General features: G+C 36.9%; 1 protein-coding gene across 1 annotated transcript; it reads right to left on the bottom strand.

The window, feature by feature from the left end:
* Positions 1–1,205: 1,205 nt before the first annotated feature.
* On the bottom strand, positions 1,206–19,709 carry LOC131167692 (uncharacterized). Its single transcript, XM_058126533.1, has 2 exons — positions 19,537–19,709; positions 1,206–5,229 (listed from the first exon to the last, which is right to left on the bottom strand). The coding sequence occupies exon 2, from the start codon at positions 2,069–2,071 to the stop codon at positions 1,472–1,474; it is 600 nt and encodes a 199-aa protein (XP_057982516.1). The 5' UTR covers positions 2,072–5,229; positions 19,537–19,709; the 3' UTR covers positions 1,206–1,471.
* Between the last annotated feature and the right edge of the window lie 911 nt (positions 19,710–20,620).

The following is a 20,620-nucleotide window of genomic DNA, read 5'->3' as shown; positions in this document are numbered from 1 at the left end:
TTAATATAGTTTTTAATCAGTTATCATAGTTAGTTAAGTTGTTAGTTTCATTTTCTTATTTCTTGTGTTATATAAATACAACCATGTACTCTATATTTTGTATTGAATAGAAGTATTTTTCAATTCATACAAAACTCGACACAAGTCTCATTTTTAGGTTCAACCAGTTTGATTCCATTTTGGAAACACTACTAAGACAAAGAAGCCCTAATTTCCTATGTACTGGGACCAAAAATGATCACCTAAAGAACAAAGGTACAAAAGAGGGATAGGGGGAGGGGTGGGTGAGGAGCTGACCCATTCCCAACCCAATAGTCCATTTTTAGTGTATATATATATACACACATGTGCAGCAAAAGTAAATTAAAAACCCACAAAGAGACATGCACTGACGAACTTGTAATCAACACAAATGGCACAAAAGTTCATAACCAAGTTTTCATGTCTAACACTTTCACTCTTCAAGCTGCTCAAAATGAAATTATTTGTATTATTAGAGAGAGAGAGAGAGAGAGAATTAGAAAATTGGAGGATTAGAAAAATGGAGATGCAGTGATTAATTATTGGTAGTGTCTGTTGATTGGGGTAGCTTTAGGTGTATTTAGCAATCTGGTATGCCCAACAAAGACAAATAAAGAAGAAAAATAGTAAAACACTTGGCTTCAAGAATCCAACATGACTGATTTTTGAGATTTTTCAATGACCTGACAGCTCAGAAACACGAGCTTGGCATGTATTTTATAACCAAAAAAATGCAGTAATCTCATGACCTTTGTGAGCGTATAATATATATTTGGGTAAAAGACATTGACATTTCAAAAATATTATAGGCTTTCCTTAAAATTTGTCAAAAAGAAACAAATCCTTCTAAAGAAACTTAGTTTTTTGTAAAATAAAAAGAGAAATTTTTATTTTTTTGTCAAATTTCAGTATCTTTTGCCCTAAAAATAAGGACTACACAAAGCTCCCGCTTATGTAGAATCTAGGAAAGGGACAACTATAATGGGTCTTTATATTATATTTAAATAATATAAAGGTTATTGTTGCAATTGAGTCATGGACACTGGCATCCTCCACTGACTTTACAAACACTTACCAGATGCGAAAGAACAAGAAATTCAATTCAATGAACTAATAAAACCCAGTTCAGTGACCTCAAGAACTAAGCTCAGTTTGATCATCAATGCCCTGCAAGACCATGCCAAGAGAAGAACTGCACAGATTCAATTCCCAAATCCCATCATGCATGTACACATACAATTCTCCGAAAAAAAAAAAAAAAAAACCCATTTCATGAAAATTAAAGGTAAAACTGAAACTAAAACCAGGAGAAACTAAAGCTCAACCCACTCAATGCCAATGGCTAGATCACTTTTCTAGCTACCCTCCCGACCCCAAAACCAATGTAGCACATGTAGGAAATGAGAGAATACTTTAGGAAGAAGCTAGTTGAAGACCCTCGCTAGCTAGCTCACATGCCTCTAGCCAGCATCTCTTGGTATCTCCTATAGGACTCTTGCTTCTCCAACCTGAACTTCTCATGGCAGTTAGCGATGAACATATCGGCACGCCGATCGATCTCGTTGATCTCTCTCTCGGTAGCAGCAGCACCGGAATTCTCATCAACCTTTGCCTCCTCGAGCCATTCGAGGTACCCGGAGAGCTGTGGCGACTGATCCTCGCATGAAATGAAAGAATTCCATGCAGAATCATAGTACAAATGACGCTTTGAAAGCCCTTCCAGGACCGGGGCAGGCACGGGCAGCACGTGGGAAGAGGAGCACCAATTATAGTGAAGTCTGAATGAACCAAAGAATGCCTTTCTGTTCTTGTTCTTGTTCTTGTTCTTTGGAGGGTGCATGAAGTGGAGGAATTGGAGTTCTTTGAGGATCTCAATGAGAATGGATTTCGTCTTGGAGAGAGCCCGGGCGACGCGGCACACGTGGGAAAGGATGAGAGTATGAATTAGGGTTTTGAGCTTCATGGAGCTCAAGGTGGAAGATGGAGACTTCATTGAGAAAACATGAAGAGCATGGAGGGGAGATCTTTGGGGAGGAGATGGGCCAGCCATTTTGTGTGGGGATCATGGGTCTTGTTGGAATGGGATTTATAAAGGATCTTGAATACCAATTTGCCACTGGGAACAGAGTAATTTGAAAAAAGTGCCATCTGCTCTGATGATTTTAAGTGAAGGGGACCCTTTTCCCTATTGGCTTGTTTGGCGGACAAGGCCTTCAAATTGAGAGCTGGGACTTGTTTGGTAGTGGGAATAAGGGAAGATTTTGAAAAAATTCACCTCAATTCAGATTCAAGCAGTGTCAAAAATGGGCTGTTCAGTAAATGAGGCTCAAAGTTCAGCCTTGTCTCGTGGATTCAGTAAATCTTTTTTCCCCTGTATTTGCCAAGGTTATGACTGTTGAAGCAAATGGTTTCCATTTTTAAATTCCAGCAGCCAAACATATCCTACTGTTGTTTTCTACAGCAAATTGAAATACCCACCAGCTTACCCTTTTTTTTTTGGAAAAAAATAAAATGGGGGCATTCATGTGTAATTCAGAAAGAACACAGGGTCATGTTTGGCAACGTGGTTCACGTGAAGAGGTCAACAAGGCTCATTCCTCGCTGAGCCCATGGTCCCAACCACATAACATAATGCAACTGCTGATATTGTGATTAGAACTATAGCAGCTGCTATCTTGGGAGCTTAAAACTTCATAACAAGTTCAAAATCTCATCATGATCCGCCAGTACTTTCTCCCAAACCCTAATTTTAAATTCACAGAAAGGTTTTTATCTTAATTCTTAAATCAAAAGGGCATCTTTCCAATCTGCCTGCACATGAACTTGCGACCTTGCTCAATTTGAAGTGGGATTTGAACAGCCTGAATTTTTTTTGAGTGGATTCTGTCTAATTTTCTATATTTCCATGGAAATTATGAACTGTTTGGATGCTAAGACTTGAAATTTTTTAATCGGGTTTGGCTTAAACTCATCATTTGGATTCATAAAACGCCATGCCTGTAGATATCATTTTTGCTTAGATATTCAGTATTTCCACAAAAAATTTGGAACTGTTTGAAAGAAAAGTTTGAACCTTAAATTATGTTTGGTTCACGAGAATATGATAGATATTACCAGAAAAAGTGTTGTTGAGCAAAGAATAAATAACACAAATTTTACAAATCAATAAATAGACGAGCAAAGATTATTTTGAAAATTTCACAATATCTATTTCCAGCATGTTAAAATAGAAATGAATTTTTTTCCTAAATTGTTATATTCTTATATAATTTTTATTAAATTCTCACCTTATTTCATTATATCCTTAAGAATAGACACTTTGCAAACCAATTATAACCTAAAAATTCATTGTATGGGCCAATAAGATGTTTGCGAATTCAAATTTGCTTAAAATCAAAAGGGTTTTTTTCTGCTCGTTTGAACTCGAACTTCATGCTTCCAAACACGCCATAAGAATTTCAAATCCAAACCATGAATCCTGTGGAATTTTGGATGGAAAAATATCAGCATCAATGGCTGCCTACAGCCGGCACTCAATTATTTTTTAAATCTGAGGTCAAACTAGGATGAGGTTTATTAAGTCTTTGGTTTATTTTAGTGGTTAAGCCTGGAAAGAACACAAAAGCAACCATAATTATAAAAGAAAAATCCAAAATAACCCTGTTTATTGAAAGAGATTTGAGCAAGATATAATCAATATTTTTAAAAGTGTCATTTTCCCCAGACTGCAAAAGCAACCATAATTACAAAGTAAACGTCCAAATTCAGTTCTCACCATTCAAATTTGTACTCCATTCATTTTTCTATCCCATACGATTCCACAAACCAAACATATTGTAAAATGATGGGGACAACTACGATTTTTTTTCAATAGGAAAATGAATATAGGAAGCCCTTGTTTGCTCAGGCAATGAAAAGTAAAGGGAAACATGGTCCTGACATTAGCAGATGTGCAGAGCTGGAAACAAAGGAAATAAAGCAAAGGGAGTAACATTAGGAGAAACCCTAAGCCAACTTTAGTCTGTACCAAAAGATGCATTCAATCACATCGGAAGATTGGAAGACATCACCTTTCCTTTATGATATTCCCTAAGAATCACTTGTCATCATCACAGAAAGTCACCCCTGTAATTCAACATTTAAACTTTATAGGTTTTGTGAAATTTTGAATTTCTGTTTCTGATTTCTTACTTTGAATTGAGAAAATCTTCAAAATGTTCTCTAGGAAGTACAGATGAGCTACTATCAGTCATATAGCTGCAGTACCAGTCACTCTCATGCCATGGAAATTGGCAAAGTACATGACAACAGCTTAGACAGACAGAACCTGGACTAACGCTAAGAAATTGTACAATTGATCATACTACCACAAACATAAAGCAAAACCCTCCTTGAAAAAATTCTTTTGCTGCATTTAGGGGCAAGGAGTTTGAGCCTTGAATTTGAAATTGAGTGGAATTTGACAAAACGCAGCGCATGTGTATAGAACTTCGTTGAACTCTACACAACTTCAAATCAAGGCTCGAGCCCCATGACCAGGGCAATCATTTTTTAAAGATATAGGGTTGAACCTGATCTGCATCAAACAGCCCAGCCAACCATAACAATCTCACCCTTCTAATCGTTTAACTTCACATTTCTTTTTCTTTTTTACTGATATGCTGTATCAATGCTCATGATGTGATCAAAATTAAAATATGTGGGTTCGTATCTTCTGTGCAATGCATAAACATGCAGCAGGGAGTGTTCGTTGAAGATGATAAAGATTTCTGATGACATTTTTACATAAAATAAAAAAATAAAAATCAGGAATGCTAAGTAGGGTTGAGATCATTATCAGATTTTCATTATCTTCTCACATTCTGCAGATAGCCAAATGCAGTTGCTAAGCCATTCAAGATATGGGGTTAACTAATATAACTCGGTTAACAAGGACAAAGACACTCTTGTAAACCATCCTTAATAATTAGTGGATGGTCAATCAAAATTATTATCGTACAGATAGAAGAAACGTGGTTTTCAGAAAATCATATCCAAAGTAAAGTCCACCAATGATCAATGCATATGAAGTTGCTTACCATACACAACAAAAGGTCCATCCAGAAGAATGAGAGGGGCAGATTTGTACGTGTACTCAAAATTATAACTAAAGAAGATCTCACCTTTTTCGTTCGCAAAGCTCAGAAGATCTTCTCAAATATTTTTCTTCTGCAATGCAAACAGAGCAAGAATATTATTAAGCATTTCGATGATTGGGAGCCTTACATTCAAGCTACCTTTTTGCCACCAACTTGTTTTTCTTCTGGTTCTGTACGTAAGCAGTAGGCTATTCACACTTTGGCACAATTAGAAATGCTACCAAAGAGAGAAAGTGTCCATAATCATTGATAGTTTCAACAACTTCACCCCCAATAATCATTTACACATGGGACAGCAAGGGAGGATCCTAGCATGACATATATGGTCCAGACCCCACACTGTTTTCATCTATGAGTTCAATGCATTTATTAACATGAATGTATCACAAGAATGAGCACTCATGTGCATCAAAATATGACCTAGATTTCGTGTGCAGTGGCAATATGTCAAAACAAATAAAACATCGACCAAATCAATGTAGCCTTGCTACAAAATACAAATCATGGTTCACAGACACTTCTGGGTAAAATGCACTAATGATCACTAAACTATTGACTAAAACTTATTGAGGTCACGAAGTCTTAAGTTGTTGCAATTAGGTCACTGCACTTGGAGTGGAGCAACGTCCATCCAGGGAAAATACACTGTTGAAAAATTGCTTACGTGGCAGCTCTGAGATCCACGCAAGTGACTTATTTTTTTTTTTTTTCAATCTATAATATAAATAATAATTCAATTTTTCCTAAACCCATAATGTAGCCCAAGATGATGAGGTTAACAGAGCCCCGGTCCGCCAGTATCATGGTCATCTGGGTTTTGGTTCACAAGGACATCTCCGAGGTGAACATCCTCAAGCAGGTAAACCACAACATATGATCAGGCTATCTGGGTTCTGCATTCACAAAGGCTACACCTACCTCATGTAGGAGTACGCCAAGAATGGTTCTGCAACGGGCATTAAAGATTCTGAGTGGATTGCTAGAGCTCCAGGATTGGGAGTTCCTGAGATAGGAAGGGGGTTGCTTAAGGGAACAGAGATGAGAAGGAGAATCTTGGTGAAGTGTAAGCAAATTTGAAAAAAAAAAAAAAAGATTGAGAGAGAAAAAGAGATAGAGAGAGATAAAAGTTATTGCTATTATTATAGATAAAAATTTCAAAAAAAGAGAAAAAAAAAAGTGGCATAAGTGGATCCTAGAGCTCCCACATGAGCATTTTTTATGTAGGAACATTTCCCTAGACAGAAAAGGAGACATTGCTACTAAATCACAAAAATTGAAAGTTTAGTTCAATGAGCATGGGTTCACCTTACCCTCATTGGGACTGTCATTAAAGTTTGTCATTGTTATCTTAATCAAACGTGTTATCCATGAATCACTTATAATTTAACATCTTCATGTTTTTGGCACAATGAAAAGCAGCATACTTAAGTCCCTCTAGGCAGGTGACATCCTCCCAGCGTCATTCTAGTGTGATCAGCGCATGGGATATCGCAAGATTAGGTCATATCAAAGATATAATATGGTAACATTCTCTTCACTCCTTTCTAAAATTAATTGTGTTTATATGTACATGCTGTTCTACCTTCATATTGATAGCCCTTCTTAAGACTTTATTGTCCTAGTAGAAAAAAGAACAAAGTAAAGCTTTCAACCATGGGGAAAGCATAAGAATAATATACAAAAAGATGTGTAAATTTTACTTTTCTAACAGTACAATAAAAGACATTTTGAAAGTATTTAGAATGAGATTAATGTGAAATCTCCTGTACAACAACAAAAAAACCAAGCCTTAAGTCCCACTAGGTGGGGTCGGCTACATGAATCATTTTTTGCCAATTTATGCAACTATGGGCAATTTCTTTCGACAAATTAAGGACTATTAAATCCTTACTCAATATCTTATTCTAAGTTATTTTAGGTCTACCCCTACCCCTTCTACTGTCCCTCACAATAATTAACTCACTCTTTCTCACTGGTGCACTGCGCCTACATTGCAAGTGCTCAAACAATTTGAGTCGTCCCACTCTCATCTTATCTTCTACAAGAGCTACACCTTAACTTGTCGCAAATATGTTCCATTTCTTAATTTATCTTTCATCTTGGTAAATAATCCTATCATTGGATAAGACCAATAGCCAAGCTAAAAATGCATCCACTTAACCATTGTCTAAGAGGGTCTCAACCTGTTGGGCTTTTGTGGAGCTTAGTTGTGTTTTAATTTGGATGCCGACCCGACCCCTATTTAATTAGAGATTTCTATCCTAAGGCTTAGTCCATGGAGCGAAGGCTTGGGCCGTAAGGCGCAACATATAAAAAGGATTGCTTTCGGATGATTAGGGTTTGAGTGGTTGTACTTGCGAGAGAGCGAGAGGGAGAGCATTGTATCGCCGCACTCTCTGTGTTTTCTTCCTGATAATATTGAAATCCCTGCAACTCCATGGACGTAGGCAAAATTGCCAAACCACGTAAATATTGTCTTGTGCGTGTGATTGATTTTTCTTTGGCGTTATTTTTTCTCTATTTTGTTTCTCACAGGTTTCGGGAATTTGTTCTTTATTCCCAACACAACCAGCAAAGTGCCAAAGTGGAAGACAAAGCTTTCTGGAAATGGGACCTGCAAGCCTGCAACCAACCTAAACAAGGCAGTTGCTTGAACCAAGAAATGTGAACTTAAATTTTGCACCTAGTTTATAGTTTATAGCTTTGTGCAAATATAAATGCAGATGTTCTGCCACTTAACTAGGAACACTGAATCCATCACTTATGTCCAAACTACAATCTGACAGAAAGTGTTTCATGATTCATAACATGATGAGACATTTGCACTCCTTTTGGCTGAAAAGAAGTAGAGAGAAGAAAAGAAGCTTATGTGAGAGAAGAAAAGATACAAGAAACTAGTTTCTATATTTTCTGTTTGTTTCAACAGGTGAGAAAACAAAGGTCAAACCTGATTCACAATAATGCTTCCTACAGGCTCTCCCTCTCTCTCTCTCTCTCTCTCTTTTCCTAGTAATACCTCCCCTATAACCACTTCTAAAAGTTGTCTAACGCTGCATTTGGAAGCATGAATTTCGGACCTTAGATTTGGATTAGGGTGGATTTGGAAAAATTTCAATACAATTTTGTATTATATCTTATCCAAATCCAATACAAGTCCAAATTCAAGGTCTCTCCAAACATAGGGTAAGGGTGTTTCAGCCTTTTTTAAGTTGAGTAGTATTCCTCCCTTTGTTCTATTCTCTCCTCTCCAGTTCATGTGAAACAAACAAGGAAATGGAGAGAATCCATTTCATTTCTCCTCCTCTCCACTTCTCCCCAATCGAATGGAGTGAAAGAACTAAGACCTGGTTCTACTCTTTTATTCATTTTCACTTGAATTTTTGAAAAGCAACATCTTGAGGTAAAGAAAGGAACTTATATAGACCTGTTTTAGACTTTAAAGACTGAAGAACTAACCTCCTGAATCCCAATGTCTTTCTGACCCAAAATATCAAATCAACTATGCAAGAGAATTGGCAGTAAAGGACATGTCTAATCACCATATCTTCGAATTACCTTCTCCCAACAACAAAGGTTACACTATTTTTAAATGATTAAGATCAGGTAAACAGACTAGTTCATTTGACTGCTGTGTCATTAACTCAATTCCACATTTCATGACTGGGTAACCTGAGCAAGATGTAAAGTCAAACCAACCATACAGCTAACCATACATGTTGAAAACTTTGTTGAGATGTCAATTTTCATGCATTCTGCTACAAACCCATGACCATCAATATCAAATATTAAGGTTTTTTACTTGACAAGCCCTCAGCACCCTGGTCTATTGAACAGAGGATGGGCTGATAGGTGTCACAATCCTACAACATATGTGTACTAGGTTGGTTTGGACTCCAACTATGTGAGACACCTTTTATAAGACAAAACCATAAGGTTAGTGGGTCAAAGCAGATAATACCTGATTGGAGTTGGGTCAAGATCATTACATTTGGTATCAAAGCCATCCTAGGAATACTTTCATGTAGATTTGGATACTACACAAAGGTGTGGCCGCTTTGACGAAGGCATCAGAGAATAGATAGGAGAGCATGTCATGGTCTCACATCAGATGTGTACTAAAGAGATCTCGGGCTTGTAAGGGTGGTCTGGGCTCCAACTATATGAGGTGTCTTTTATATGACAAAACCATAAGCCCAGTGGGCCAAAGCGGACAACATTTCACCATAATTGGGCCGAGACTGTTACAGTAGGCCTCCTGCTCTATTATGAATTTCTTAGCCATTCTAATTTGTAAATAAAGGCTATAAACGAATTCACATGACTATGTGGTTGTCATGTGATTGTTTTCATCTTTTATCTGTCTCTTGTTCCCTAATCAGGATTTATTTGAGGCTTTTCGTCCTGAACCCAAGTCCATCCATAGAGCAGATGGATGGGCTGGTAGGCCTCCTGCTCTCTAGTGGATTTCTTCTTGCTTGTGGCGATGGCTATAAAACAAACCACATAAATGTGTGGTGGCTGTGTGATAGTTTTCATATTTTATCACTTACTCTTGTTCTTAAATATTGTTTTGTCATGACAAAGTGCACCCATAAGACTAGCAAATTCAAGCTTCAAAACAAAAAAAAAACAAAAAAAAAAGAACAATAACAAGAGGAATGAAATCACTAAGCTCTTTGTGTGTAGAAGTAAAGCCATTTCATAGCGTAAGCAACAAGAAGCAATTTCAGAAGTACTTCGAATAGTTTGCTGACATTTCAAGAAATTGATACAGGGTGCTGTTGAGATAAATTTGACAATGATATCTGCAGTATTTAGCAAAAGTGTCCGCGAACAACCTTTTCCCCAGATTAATACACAATTTTCAGAAACCCAGAGCAAGAAATTTCTTTATCAAATACACCCCTGAAACAAGTAATGTTGGGAGTAAAATGGAAACATATAAGAGCTGCACAAGAAGTCCTGCAATCTCAAAAGAGTAATGGTAAGGTGGTGTTTGGTTCATGAACAAAGCAGCAATCAAAATCAAAATGGTGTCACTTCATACCCAGACACAGTTGATAGAATCTAACTATTCACAATTCAGTTCGTACGATTCATATCAGTTCCATACAAATCAATTTGAATCTAACTAGTGAATCTAAAACAACTGAGTCATTGCCAAATCTATTGATTCACCTTGTGTATCTAAAGAATCGATCCGAATCTATCAATCACACAATTTTAGAGCTGACATATCTTGACAGAACCGCTAGTTTAAATTCCAAAAACAACATTTTTTTTTTCAATTGCTTTTATTTTTACAGAGAGACCTTGGATCAATAGTAAGGTTGCTCATTTGTGACCGGTTGGTCATGGATTCAAGTCAAAGGAAACAGCCTCTCTGCATTAAAATAAGGGAAAATGCTACCTACACTGTGACAACCCTCTCCCTACCCTTGCAAAGCAGGGAGCCTTCGTGGCTCGAGGACTCCCTTTTTCTTTTTATTTTATTTTTACACAATCACCTTTGATTCCTATGCCAGTTTTGCTCTAAAAAAAGAGGAGAATATAGAGCTTTAGGTCTTATGTTTCCTTCACAAAACCATTCTTCATTCTAGGAGTATAGTGCTCTGAGATTGAGAAAAAGGGGCAGAGCACTCGTTCACCAAGGTGGTACACATGTTTCTTTGTGTTGTTAAGATTCAAAGTTAGTTTTTTCAGTAGTTTGTTCAATTATTACCACTATTTTAGCTTAATCATTTTTTAAAAAAAATCCAAGAAAGAATGTGCATGAAATATTATTTTTAATTGCTGAAATATCAAAAGTTTTTTTTTTTTTTCTTTGATTCCTTCCCTTAAACAACATCAAATTCATTTTCTTATTAATATTTCCCAACTCATTCCCTTACTTTTCATTTGTTTAGGAAAGCATACACATGAAAAATTTTTACTGCCAAAATTAAATATATTTTACATTTTGCTTATTGTTCATACACCAATATATGCATGCCATTTATAATTGATTTTGGAAATTTGTACCGAATCTTATGATTCAATCCTTGTTGGGAATTAACAACAAATTCCCGGAACCTGTGAGAAACAAAATAAAGAAAGAATACACGCCAAAGAAAAATCAATCACACGCACAAGACAATATTTACGTAATTCGGCAATTTTGCTTATGTCTACGGAGTTGCAGGGATTTTACTATTATCAGGAAGAAAATACAGAGAGTGCGGCGGTACAATACTCTCTCTCTCTCGCTCTCTCGCGAAGTGTGACCACTTGACCTAATCACCCAAAAAACAATCATTTTATATGTTGCACAAAGGATTCCGAATGGGCTACAAAACGGGTCCAAAAAAAAAATTTTCCCGAGGGCGTTGCCCCCGGACCCCCACAAGTACGGCCTAGGCTTACAGTCCAATCCTTCGCTCCATGGACTAAGTCTTAGGATAGAAATCTCTCATTAAAGAAAAGTCGGGTCATCATCCAGATCTAACGCAACTAGACTCCACAAAAACCCAACAAATCTCCCACTTGAAGACTAGCTCAATCGCCAATATCAACCGCAATCCTCCAAATGAACAATTCCATCCCTACAACTCATCCTCCTGTCCTCAAGCTAGAAGACCAACTGAAGCTGCACACAGCTTCAACTTCTCAATAGTGACACCCTTAGTCAACATGTCTACTGAGTTCTTAGATCCATAGATATTCTCAAGTATTACCAACTTATCTTCAACAAGGTAACAGATAAAGTGATATTTTGTCTGTATATGCTTTAACTTTGAATGGAAAGCTGAATTTTTAGCAAGAAAATTGGCACTCTAACTGTCACTATGTAGAATGTCCATCTTCTGCTTCTTACCTAATTCGTCTAAGAAACCATGTAACCAAATCATCTCCTTTCCAACTTCAGTTGCTGCAGTATACTCAGCTTCTATAGTAGACAAAGTAACAATCTTTTGCAGATTTGAAGCCCAAGATATAGTTGTACCACCCAAAGTAAATACAAACCCAGTAGTACTCTTTCTACTATCATTATCACCAGCAAAATTAGCGTCTACATAACTCCATAGTTTCAAACTTGTACCTGTGCAACAAAGACATGTATCTGATGAACCCCTCAGATATCTCAGAATCCACTTGACTGCCTCCCAATACTGCTTTCCTAGTCTACTCATGAATCTGCTCACAGCTTCCACTGCATGTGCAATGTTTGGCCTTGTACCATAGCATACATCAAGCTGCCAATAGTTGAGGCATAGGTCACCTTGCTCATATGGTCCCTTTCTTCTTCTGTATTCGGTGATTGTTCCTTGCTTAGTTTGAAATGACTACCCAAGGGTGTGCTCACTGGTTTAGCTTCATTCATGTTGCTGAGAATTTTCTTCACATACTCTGACTGTGAAAGCTTCAATATACCATTAGCCTTGTCTTTAATGATTCTCATTCCAATGATTTACTTTGCAGCTCCCAAATCCTTCATTGCAAACTGTTTTGACAATTGTTTCTTCTGATTATTAATCTCCTCAATGCTAGACCCTACAATGAGCATATCATCCACATTTAACAGTAAAATGATGTAAGAATTGTCAAAGAACTTAACATAACAACAGTGATCAGCTTCACATCTCTTGAACCCAATTTTATGCATAAAACTGTCAAATTTCTTATACCATTGTCTTGGAGCTTATTTTAGACCATACAAGCTCTTTCTCAGTTTGCAGACTAAATTCTCTTGTCCCTAGACAATGAACCCTTCTGACTGAATCATGTAGATGTCTTCCTCCAAGTCACTATGAAGGAATGCCGTTTTCACATCTAACTGCTCAAGATGTAGATTTTATGCAGCCACCATTCTCAGTACCAGTCTAATTGTCGACATCTTCACAATTAGAGAAAATATTTCTGTGAAGTCAATGCCCTCCTTCTGCTGGAACCCTTTGACCTAATCTAACTTTGTAACGCTTGCTACCATCATGTTCATGCTTTATTCTGTATACTCACTTGTTGTGCAAAGTTTTCTCCCCTACTGGCAATTCAGTCAATTCCCATGTTTGATTCCCCAACAAGGAATCCATCTCATCCTTCATGGTTAACTCCCACTTGCTTGAACTTTCATCCTGCAAGGCTTCATCATAACACTCTGGCTCACCACCATCAATTAACAGGAGATAATTTAGAGCAGGAATAACGCTGTGGAGGTCTAATGGTCCTGGAAGATCTACGGACCGCGGCTACAAGTGTACTTTGATTTACCTGTGATTCAACATTCTCCCGATCCTCTTCACCCCTTTCCTGGACAGTACTTTCAGTCAACTCATCTAAGTTAACAAACTCAGATTTCTTCTCATCTATCTCTGTGACATCTGACACTACAGTTGACCTATCCTTGTACATAACCTATTCATTAAATATCACATTTCTACTTCTGATGATTTTCTTGTTTTGTTCATCCCAAAACCGATAGCCAAATTTCTCATCACCATAGTCAATGAAATAACATATTTTAAACTTTGCATCAAGTTTACTACAAGCATCATAATCAATATGAACATAACACAACCAAAAACTTTTAAGTGAGAAAACTTTACCTCTTTATCGCTCCAAACCTCTTCAGGAAGTCTGAACTCCATGGGAACAGAAGGTCCTCGGTTTATCAGGTAAGCTGCAGTACTAACAGCATCAGCCCAGAAAGTTTTTGGTAGTTCAGCATGCAAACTCATACTCCTAACACGCTCGTTGAGATGTTCTGTTCATGCGCTCAGTCACACCATTTTGCTGTGGTGTCCCAGGAATGGTCTTTTCCATTCTGATTCCATGTGCAGCACATTACTCTTTGAACCCTCCATCTATGTACTCTCCTCCATTGTCCGACCTCAAACACTTTACTTTCAAACCTGTCTCTATCTCAACCATAGCCTTCCACTTCTTAAAAGTTTCAAATACATCATATTTATTTTTCAGAAAATAAACTCATACCTTTCTAGTAGAGTCATCAATGAAAATAACGTAGTACCTTGAACCTCCAAGGGATGCAATGGGAGAAGGCCCCCACAAATCTGTGTGCACTCACTCCAATTTTTTAGCCTTCGATGTCCTGCCACTTTTCAAGAAACTCACCCTTTTCTGCTTTCCTAAGATGCAGCTTTCACACATGTCAAAATCAACGGACTTCAATTCTGGTAGTTTCCCTTTTGATGGCAGCATCTTCATCCCTTTCTCACTCATGTGACCAAGTCTATGGTGCCATAAGCTTGTATCAGCACTTGCTTCAGCAACTGCAATTGTGTCTCTTGGACTTGAGGTCATGTATAGAGTACCAGATTTTTTTCCACGAGCCAATACTCTGACTCCCTTTGTAACCTTCCAAGTGCCACCAACAAACAACATTGCACGCCCTTCATCATCAAGTTGTCCGACAGAAATCAGATTCCTTCTCAAGTCAGGAATATGTCCTACCTTCTCCGATAACCAAACAGACCCATTGGACAACGACATCCGAACATTTCCCATACCCACAACATCCAAGGTTGTACCATCAGCCAAATACACCTTACCAAAATCTCTTGCTACATAGTTCTGTATGATTTCATAGTGTGAAGTGGTATGAAACGAAGCTCCTGAGTCCCAAACCCAATCATCAAGTGGACTGTCTACTGCAAGAAGTAATGCATCCTGTACCTCTTCTGTTACAACATTAGCAAAATCATCCTCATTCTTCTTCTTAAGACTTTTGCATTGTCTCCTAAAGTGACCCATTTTCCCACAGTTCCAACATTGTCCTTTTTGTCCACATCTAGATTTACTTCTGCTCCAATTATAATTTTTGGATTTTGATTTGCGCCGATCTGAATTTCGGTCATTGCCTCTACCTCTTGTCTCAAGATTTAGGGCAAAACCAGATCATGAGGTTTCACCCACATCTCTTCTACGAATCTCCTTAGCCGAAATTAAATCTCGTATATCATTGTACTTCAGTTTTTCTTTTCTAGTAGAGTTGCTTACCGCCATCCTCATTGCCTCCTAACTGTTTGGCAACGAAGCCAAAACAATCAGTGCACGAATCTCATCATCAAAATCAATTTCTACAAACGATAATTGATTTGTGATAGTGTTAAACTCATTCAGATGTTGTGCTACTGATGCATTCTCTACCATCTTCAAATTAAACAGTTTCTTCATCAGATGTACCTTGTTATTTGCTGACGATTTTTCATACATACCAGACAAAGCCTTCATCAGATCTGTTGTAGTCTTCTCCTTCACAACGTTGTGTGCAACGGACCTAGACAGAGTTAATCTTATAACTCCCAGTACCTTTCTGTCAAGGAGACTCCATTCCTCGTCCTTCATAGTAGCAGGTTTTTCTCCTAGAGATAATCATCGATCTGCATCCTCTAGAATCCAAAGTCTGTGTCATCAAACTTTTCTATTCCAGACATCTTTCTTGCTTCCTCTGCCATTGCTCCCACTCGAACATAACCCTAGGCTCTGATAGCAGTTGTTGGGAATTAACAACAAATTCCCGAAATCTGTGAGAAACAAAATAGAGAAAGAATACACGCCAAAGAAAAATCAATCACACGCACAAGAGAGTATTTACGTGGTTCGGCAATGTTGCCTACATCCATGGAGTTGCAGGGATTTCACTATTATCAGGAAGAAAATATAAAGAGTGCAGCGGTACAATACTCTCTCTCTCGCAAAGTGTGACCACTTGACCTAATCACCCAAAAACAATCATTTTATATGCTGCGCACAGGGCTCCGAATAGGCTACAAAATAGGGCCTAAAAAAAATTTTCCCGGGCCATTGCCCCCGGACCCCCACGAGTACGGCTTGGGCTTACGGCCCAATCCTTCGCTCCATGGACTAAGCCTTAGGATAGAAATCTCTCATTAAAGAAAAGTCAGGTCATCATCCAAATCGAACGCAACTAGGCTTCACAAAAGCCCAACAATCCTTGATTCCCAAATTCATAATTTTGATTCACGAATTGAATCTCGATTTGACAACAATGACTAAACATCAGAATCAAGGACCTACTTTTCCAATTTTACCCGTATGTTTAAAATATAAAAGAATATGCTTTTCTTAACCGATCTTCTTACCTTACTTAGCTTGCCAAGGAAAATTGAAACCAACAAAACTTCAATTATTATTTTTTTAATTTAGTAAAATTCTGCAAAAGGAACAACTAAATTATGACAGAGGCTCCATTTCCTTTTTTCTTTTTCTTTTTTTAAATCCATAAACAAAGTGGCTCAGCCACAACATAACAACACATGCATTACCTAATTTTCTGTCATTCCATGGAAGTTGAAAAAATAAGAGTACAATTATTAATTCTTTTATTTTGGATTTTAGCCCCTGCAAAAAAATTATGATAGAGGTTCCATCTACCAACAAAAAATAAAAATAAAAATAAAATCCATAAAAAAAGTGGCCTAAACACAACTGGATTAATAAATACAAAATATCATAAACATCATTTTCACCATAACATCCAAAAGTAAGACAACAGACATAGAGCATCCAAAGTAACAACTCTCAATAACATCTAACCAAAATAACATAAAACGCATCAAAAATAACACATCGATAATAAGTTAACCAAGTTTACTTGACTCACATTAAATCCATCAATGTTACGCTAGCTCCATCAATGTTACAATCAAGCAGTGCAATTACATATCGTCACTTGAGATTAGTAGGAAGGGAGAAAAATATTGAAGCTCTACTTGGCTCAAGAGCAAATATATCAGCTGCCTTATGATTTCAGTTCAAGTTAGTCCCTCCAATTTAAACAGCTCTGCTACCGCCTTGTTGCTCCTATCAGCCATTTCATTCTCATGTACCATCACTCTAGCCATTGTGGCAAAGTGTGGGACTATGTCATGAACAAAGGATCCAAAAATTTTAGACGAATTCTCTAAGTGTTTTAACATTGGATCATTAGAAGCTTTGCCACCCTTTTCCATCCCTGCACCTCTTCCCATCATCCTTTTTATGTCTTTTGAAGCTATAAGATGGTGTCCCAAATGAGTGATGAGGTTGGGTAATTGACTCACCATCTTCTTGAACAGGCCTAAGCCTCAGCCACTTTCTCTTCTTCCCGAATACCAATTGGTGCCTCATGAGACACATAAACCCCAAACTATACCTTAGGACATGCATGAAAAAAATCAACATCAACAAGGTGCAAAGAATATGAACTAAATCCCTTTGCCTCATCCTCCTCCTCAAAGCTACAGCAGGACATGTCATTTTCTGTGCAGTGTGCACACATGAGAGTAAATTAAATAGATACGTCCAATAGTAAAAAATAAAAGGTAATATTAAGTCACTTTATATGTGTGGGTTATTTTACAGAAAGCGTGTTAAAATGGAAGAAAGGATGAAAAAGAAAAAAGAAAAAGAAAAATCATCAAATAATAGAAGCCATAGCCCATGTAATCTTTGTGAATGTCAAAAATAGAGAGGGGAAAAAAAACAAAGGAAAAAAATGTAAAAGATAAAATAATATACATTTTGTACAGCTAAGCCAATCTAATTTTTTTTCTTCTTCTTTCTTTTTGATAGGCAGAAGTGGTATCAAAACAAGATAAAAAATCTAATAAATTATCAATCAGCGTGCTAACCTAAATGATCTAGCCCATCAAACCATGCAGTAAGTTCTTGAACCACTTATCCATAAGAATAACAACAGAAATTTCAACACCTTAAAAACCCTTCTATTTCTATCTGTCAACACAGCCCAAAAAATGGTGAGGGGGTCAAAGTTGAGGCCATTTTCATCTCCATACAAGTATTAATACCACAAGTCCATATTTAGTTCTCACTTGACCAAGTAGTTGCTCGAGAAATTAGAAATTGACAATGCCAACTCCCACAAATTCCATTTCCGAGAACAGTGTAATAAGATGTCTTCACTAATTTAGCTGCATTTTTACAAAGGAAACATATGCTAACAACAGATTTTCCTCCTTTTAAGGTTTTCAAATGACAATAATCAACAACCCATTTCATGTTGCTTTATGCAAATGCATAAATTATCATTTTGCCCCATACTATGAAATTGTCTCACGTTGTACTTAAATGTACACAATTATGAATTAATTCTTAATTATCTTATTTTTGCACTTTTGCAAGAGTTCAAAATGACAATGTGCGCATGGGATTGATCACAAAACACATGGTGAATCTCTTCACCAATCTCGTTCCTAGCATGTTTTAGAGAGTCTTGGGCTCTTGGCGTGGTGATATTGAGTCACAAATTGTTATGGGAGTCTTAACCTTTTCCTATGTGGCTATGCTGCTCAAGTGTCTGCCATGTGTTGTGTGTGACATGTTCCTTTTTATTTTCTCTCACCCTGACCATGTGTCACCACTCTATTCAGCGAACAATTCATCACTTTCTTATTGTTGAGTTGTGGTGTAGGATTTCTCTCCCCCCTCCACCCAAATCTTTGGATTCCCACTAGCTTACAGAATCTCTCTCTCTCTCTCTCTCTCTCTCTCTCTCTCCAATCTTTGGATTCCCACTAGGTTACGGAATCCATTTTCCTTCATCTACCACCTTTCACGCTTGTGCTTCTTGAAAATTGCTTGGTTCTCCTCTTTAGGCCCTCTCAAGAACATCCATTACTTTTGTACAATCCATTACCCCACCCCACTACACTTCCCAAACAAAAACAAAAAACAAAAAACAAAAAAAAAAAACAAACAAACAAACTAATTAAGGTAGAGCACTTGTAAGTTGTAAGAAGATTCAAATTTTCATACTCTTTGTCTTTCCCACAAATTTGCATCACCCACATTATGCCTTAACTTGCCCTTGTTAATTAGCAAAATGCAACGATAATCAGCAACATAATTTGAGACAATATAAACTAAAATTTGGCATGATTAACTAAAATGAACTGAAATACAATATATAGTACAAAAAATAGTCAAGAGTTAAATATAGAAATGCCATAAGTAACTCAAAATTATGAATACAAATTATGCCAAATCCCATTCCTTGCATTAGTCAATTCAATCCTCTCTCGATGACATCAAATTTTTTTTATAAATGGAAATTAGTTCTTGCCAAGTCCGATTGCTTAAAGAAATTTTGACTCCAATTCCCACTAAAAAAGTTCATTTTTCAGCACAAAAATCTATACAAGCTACGGCAACAAGAGTTCAATTCTGACAGAGCAATACATAAAAGGAAACAGGAACTACTAGCCATTGCAATAATGAAAATCAACTTACTCAAAAGAACTACTTCTTCTCTGTTCCTCAATTCGATACCATGATAATAATAATAATAATAATAATGCAAGTATAAACTCTCAGACAAGAGAAACGATAATTTATAAATAAAATAAAATAAGCGCACCTGTTTGGTTCTATTTACATCATGCGATTACAGTTCAGTACCCTCCGATCAAACATTGTAACTTTTGCAAATCTTTTCTAGGGTTTTAAATCCGAACAACTCTCAACTCCAACGGACGAGAGAGAGGGAGAGATAGAGATGAACCGTAGGAACTGAATGAACTGAGAGGGAAATCAGAAGGATGAAAGAGAGAGAGGAATGAAAATGGAAGGGGCTGGGTCGGGTTACGACAAAGCCCAAGCTCGGCCCAAAAAACATTGCCCAAATGAAATTTAACCAAATTCACTTCAAGCCGAGCCCAAAACTTTACAAACCTCCTTTTGAACTATCACAATTGCATACTTTCTCTAATATTTGTCGAAAATACAAATTGGGAGGAGATATAAGTGTAAAAATATTAATGTTATATTACATCACATTTTTAAATATATAATAAATTATTATAATAATAGCTCAATAGTAATATTATATTATAATAAAAAAATTTGTTTTAAATGACTAAATATTTGTGACGTTTCGATTTCCAAGTTTAGATGAGTGTGGATCTGTGAGTAGGGAAGGCAAAATGGCCTCGAGCTCCGGTCAACAACCAAAATTTATGAGTTAAAGTGAATTTGGGCTTATTCAAACTTTTACCAGATTGGGTTTGTGCTGACCTGATTTATATACGTTAGTATTACCAATATTCATACATAATTTAAATAAATGGAATTCCCTAGAAAGGCTTGACCCATTTTGCTAACCCTAATTTTGAGAATTTCACATTAGCTAAAATGAGAAATGAAAATATAAAATTACTCTATCTTATCACGAATGTAAGATTTTGAGGAATCCTGATCACTCGGCTCTATGAAAAAATTTCACAATAAATTAAAATTATCTTAGACATTACATTTTCAAAAATTCTAGAAGGCTTTCGCAAACCAAACATCGTCTTCCCATTATACCCAAAAAATAAAAAAGAAAAAAACAAATTGAACAACATAAAAATTCACATTTAGCCCCTCTCTCTCTCTCTCCTAAAGGTGGCAAAACGGGTCAAAACTTGACGGACGACTCATAACCCACCTGTTTAAACTGGGTT

The sequence above is a fragment of the Malania oleifera genome, chromosome 11 (genome assembly GCF_029873635.1).
Source record: "Malania oleifera isolate guangnan ecotype guangnan chromosome 11, ASM2987363v1, whole genome shotgun sequence".
In the NCBI taxonomy this organism is placed as follows: domain Eukaryota; kingdom Viridiplantae; phylum Streptophyta; class Magnoliopsida; order Santalales; family Ximeniaceae; genus Malania; species Malania oleifera.
This window is presented reverse-complemented; position numbering and strand designations above follow the sequence as displayed.

Coding starts and splice junctions, on each gene's coding strand:
- LOC131167692 (XM_058126533.1), bottom strand. CDS start 2,071: ATGGCTGGCCCATCTCCTCCCCAAAGATCTCCCCTCCATGCTCTTCAT.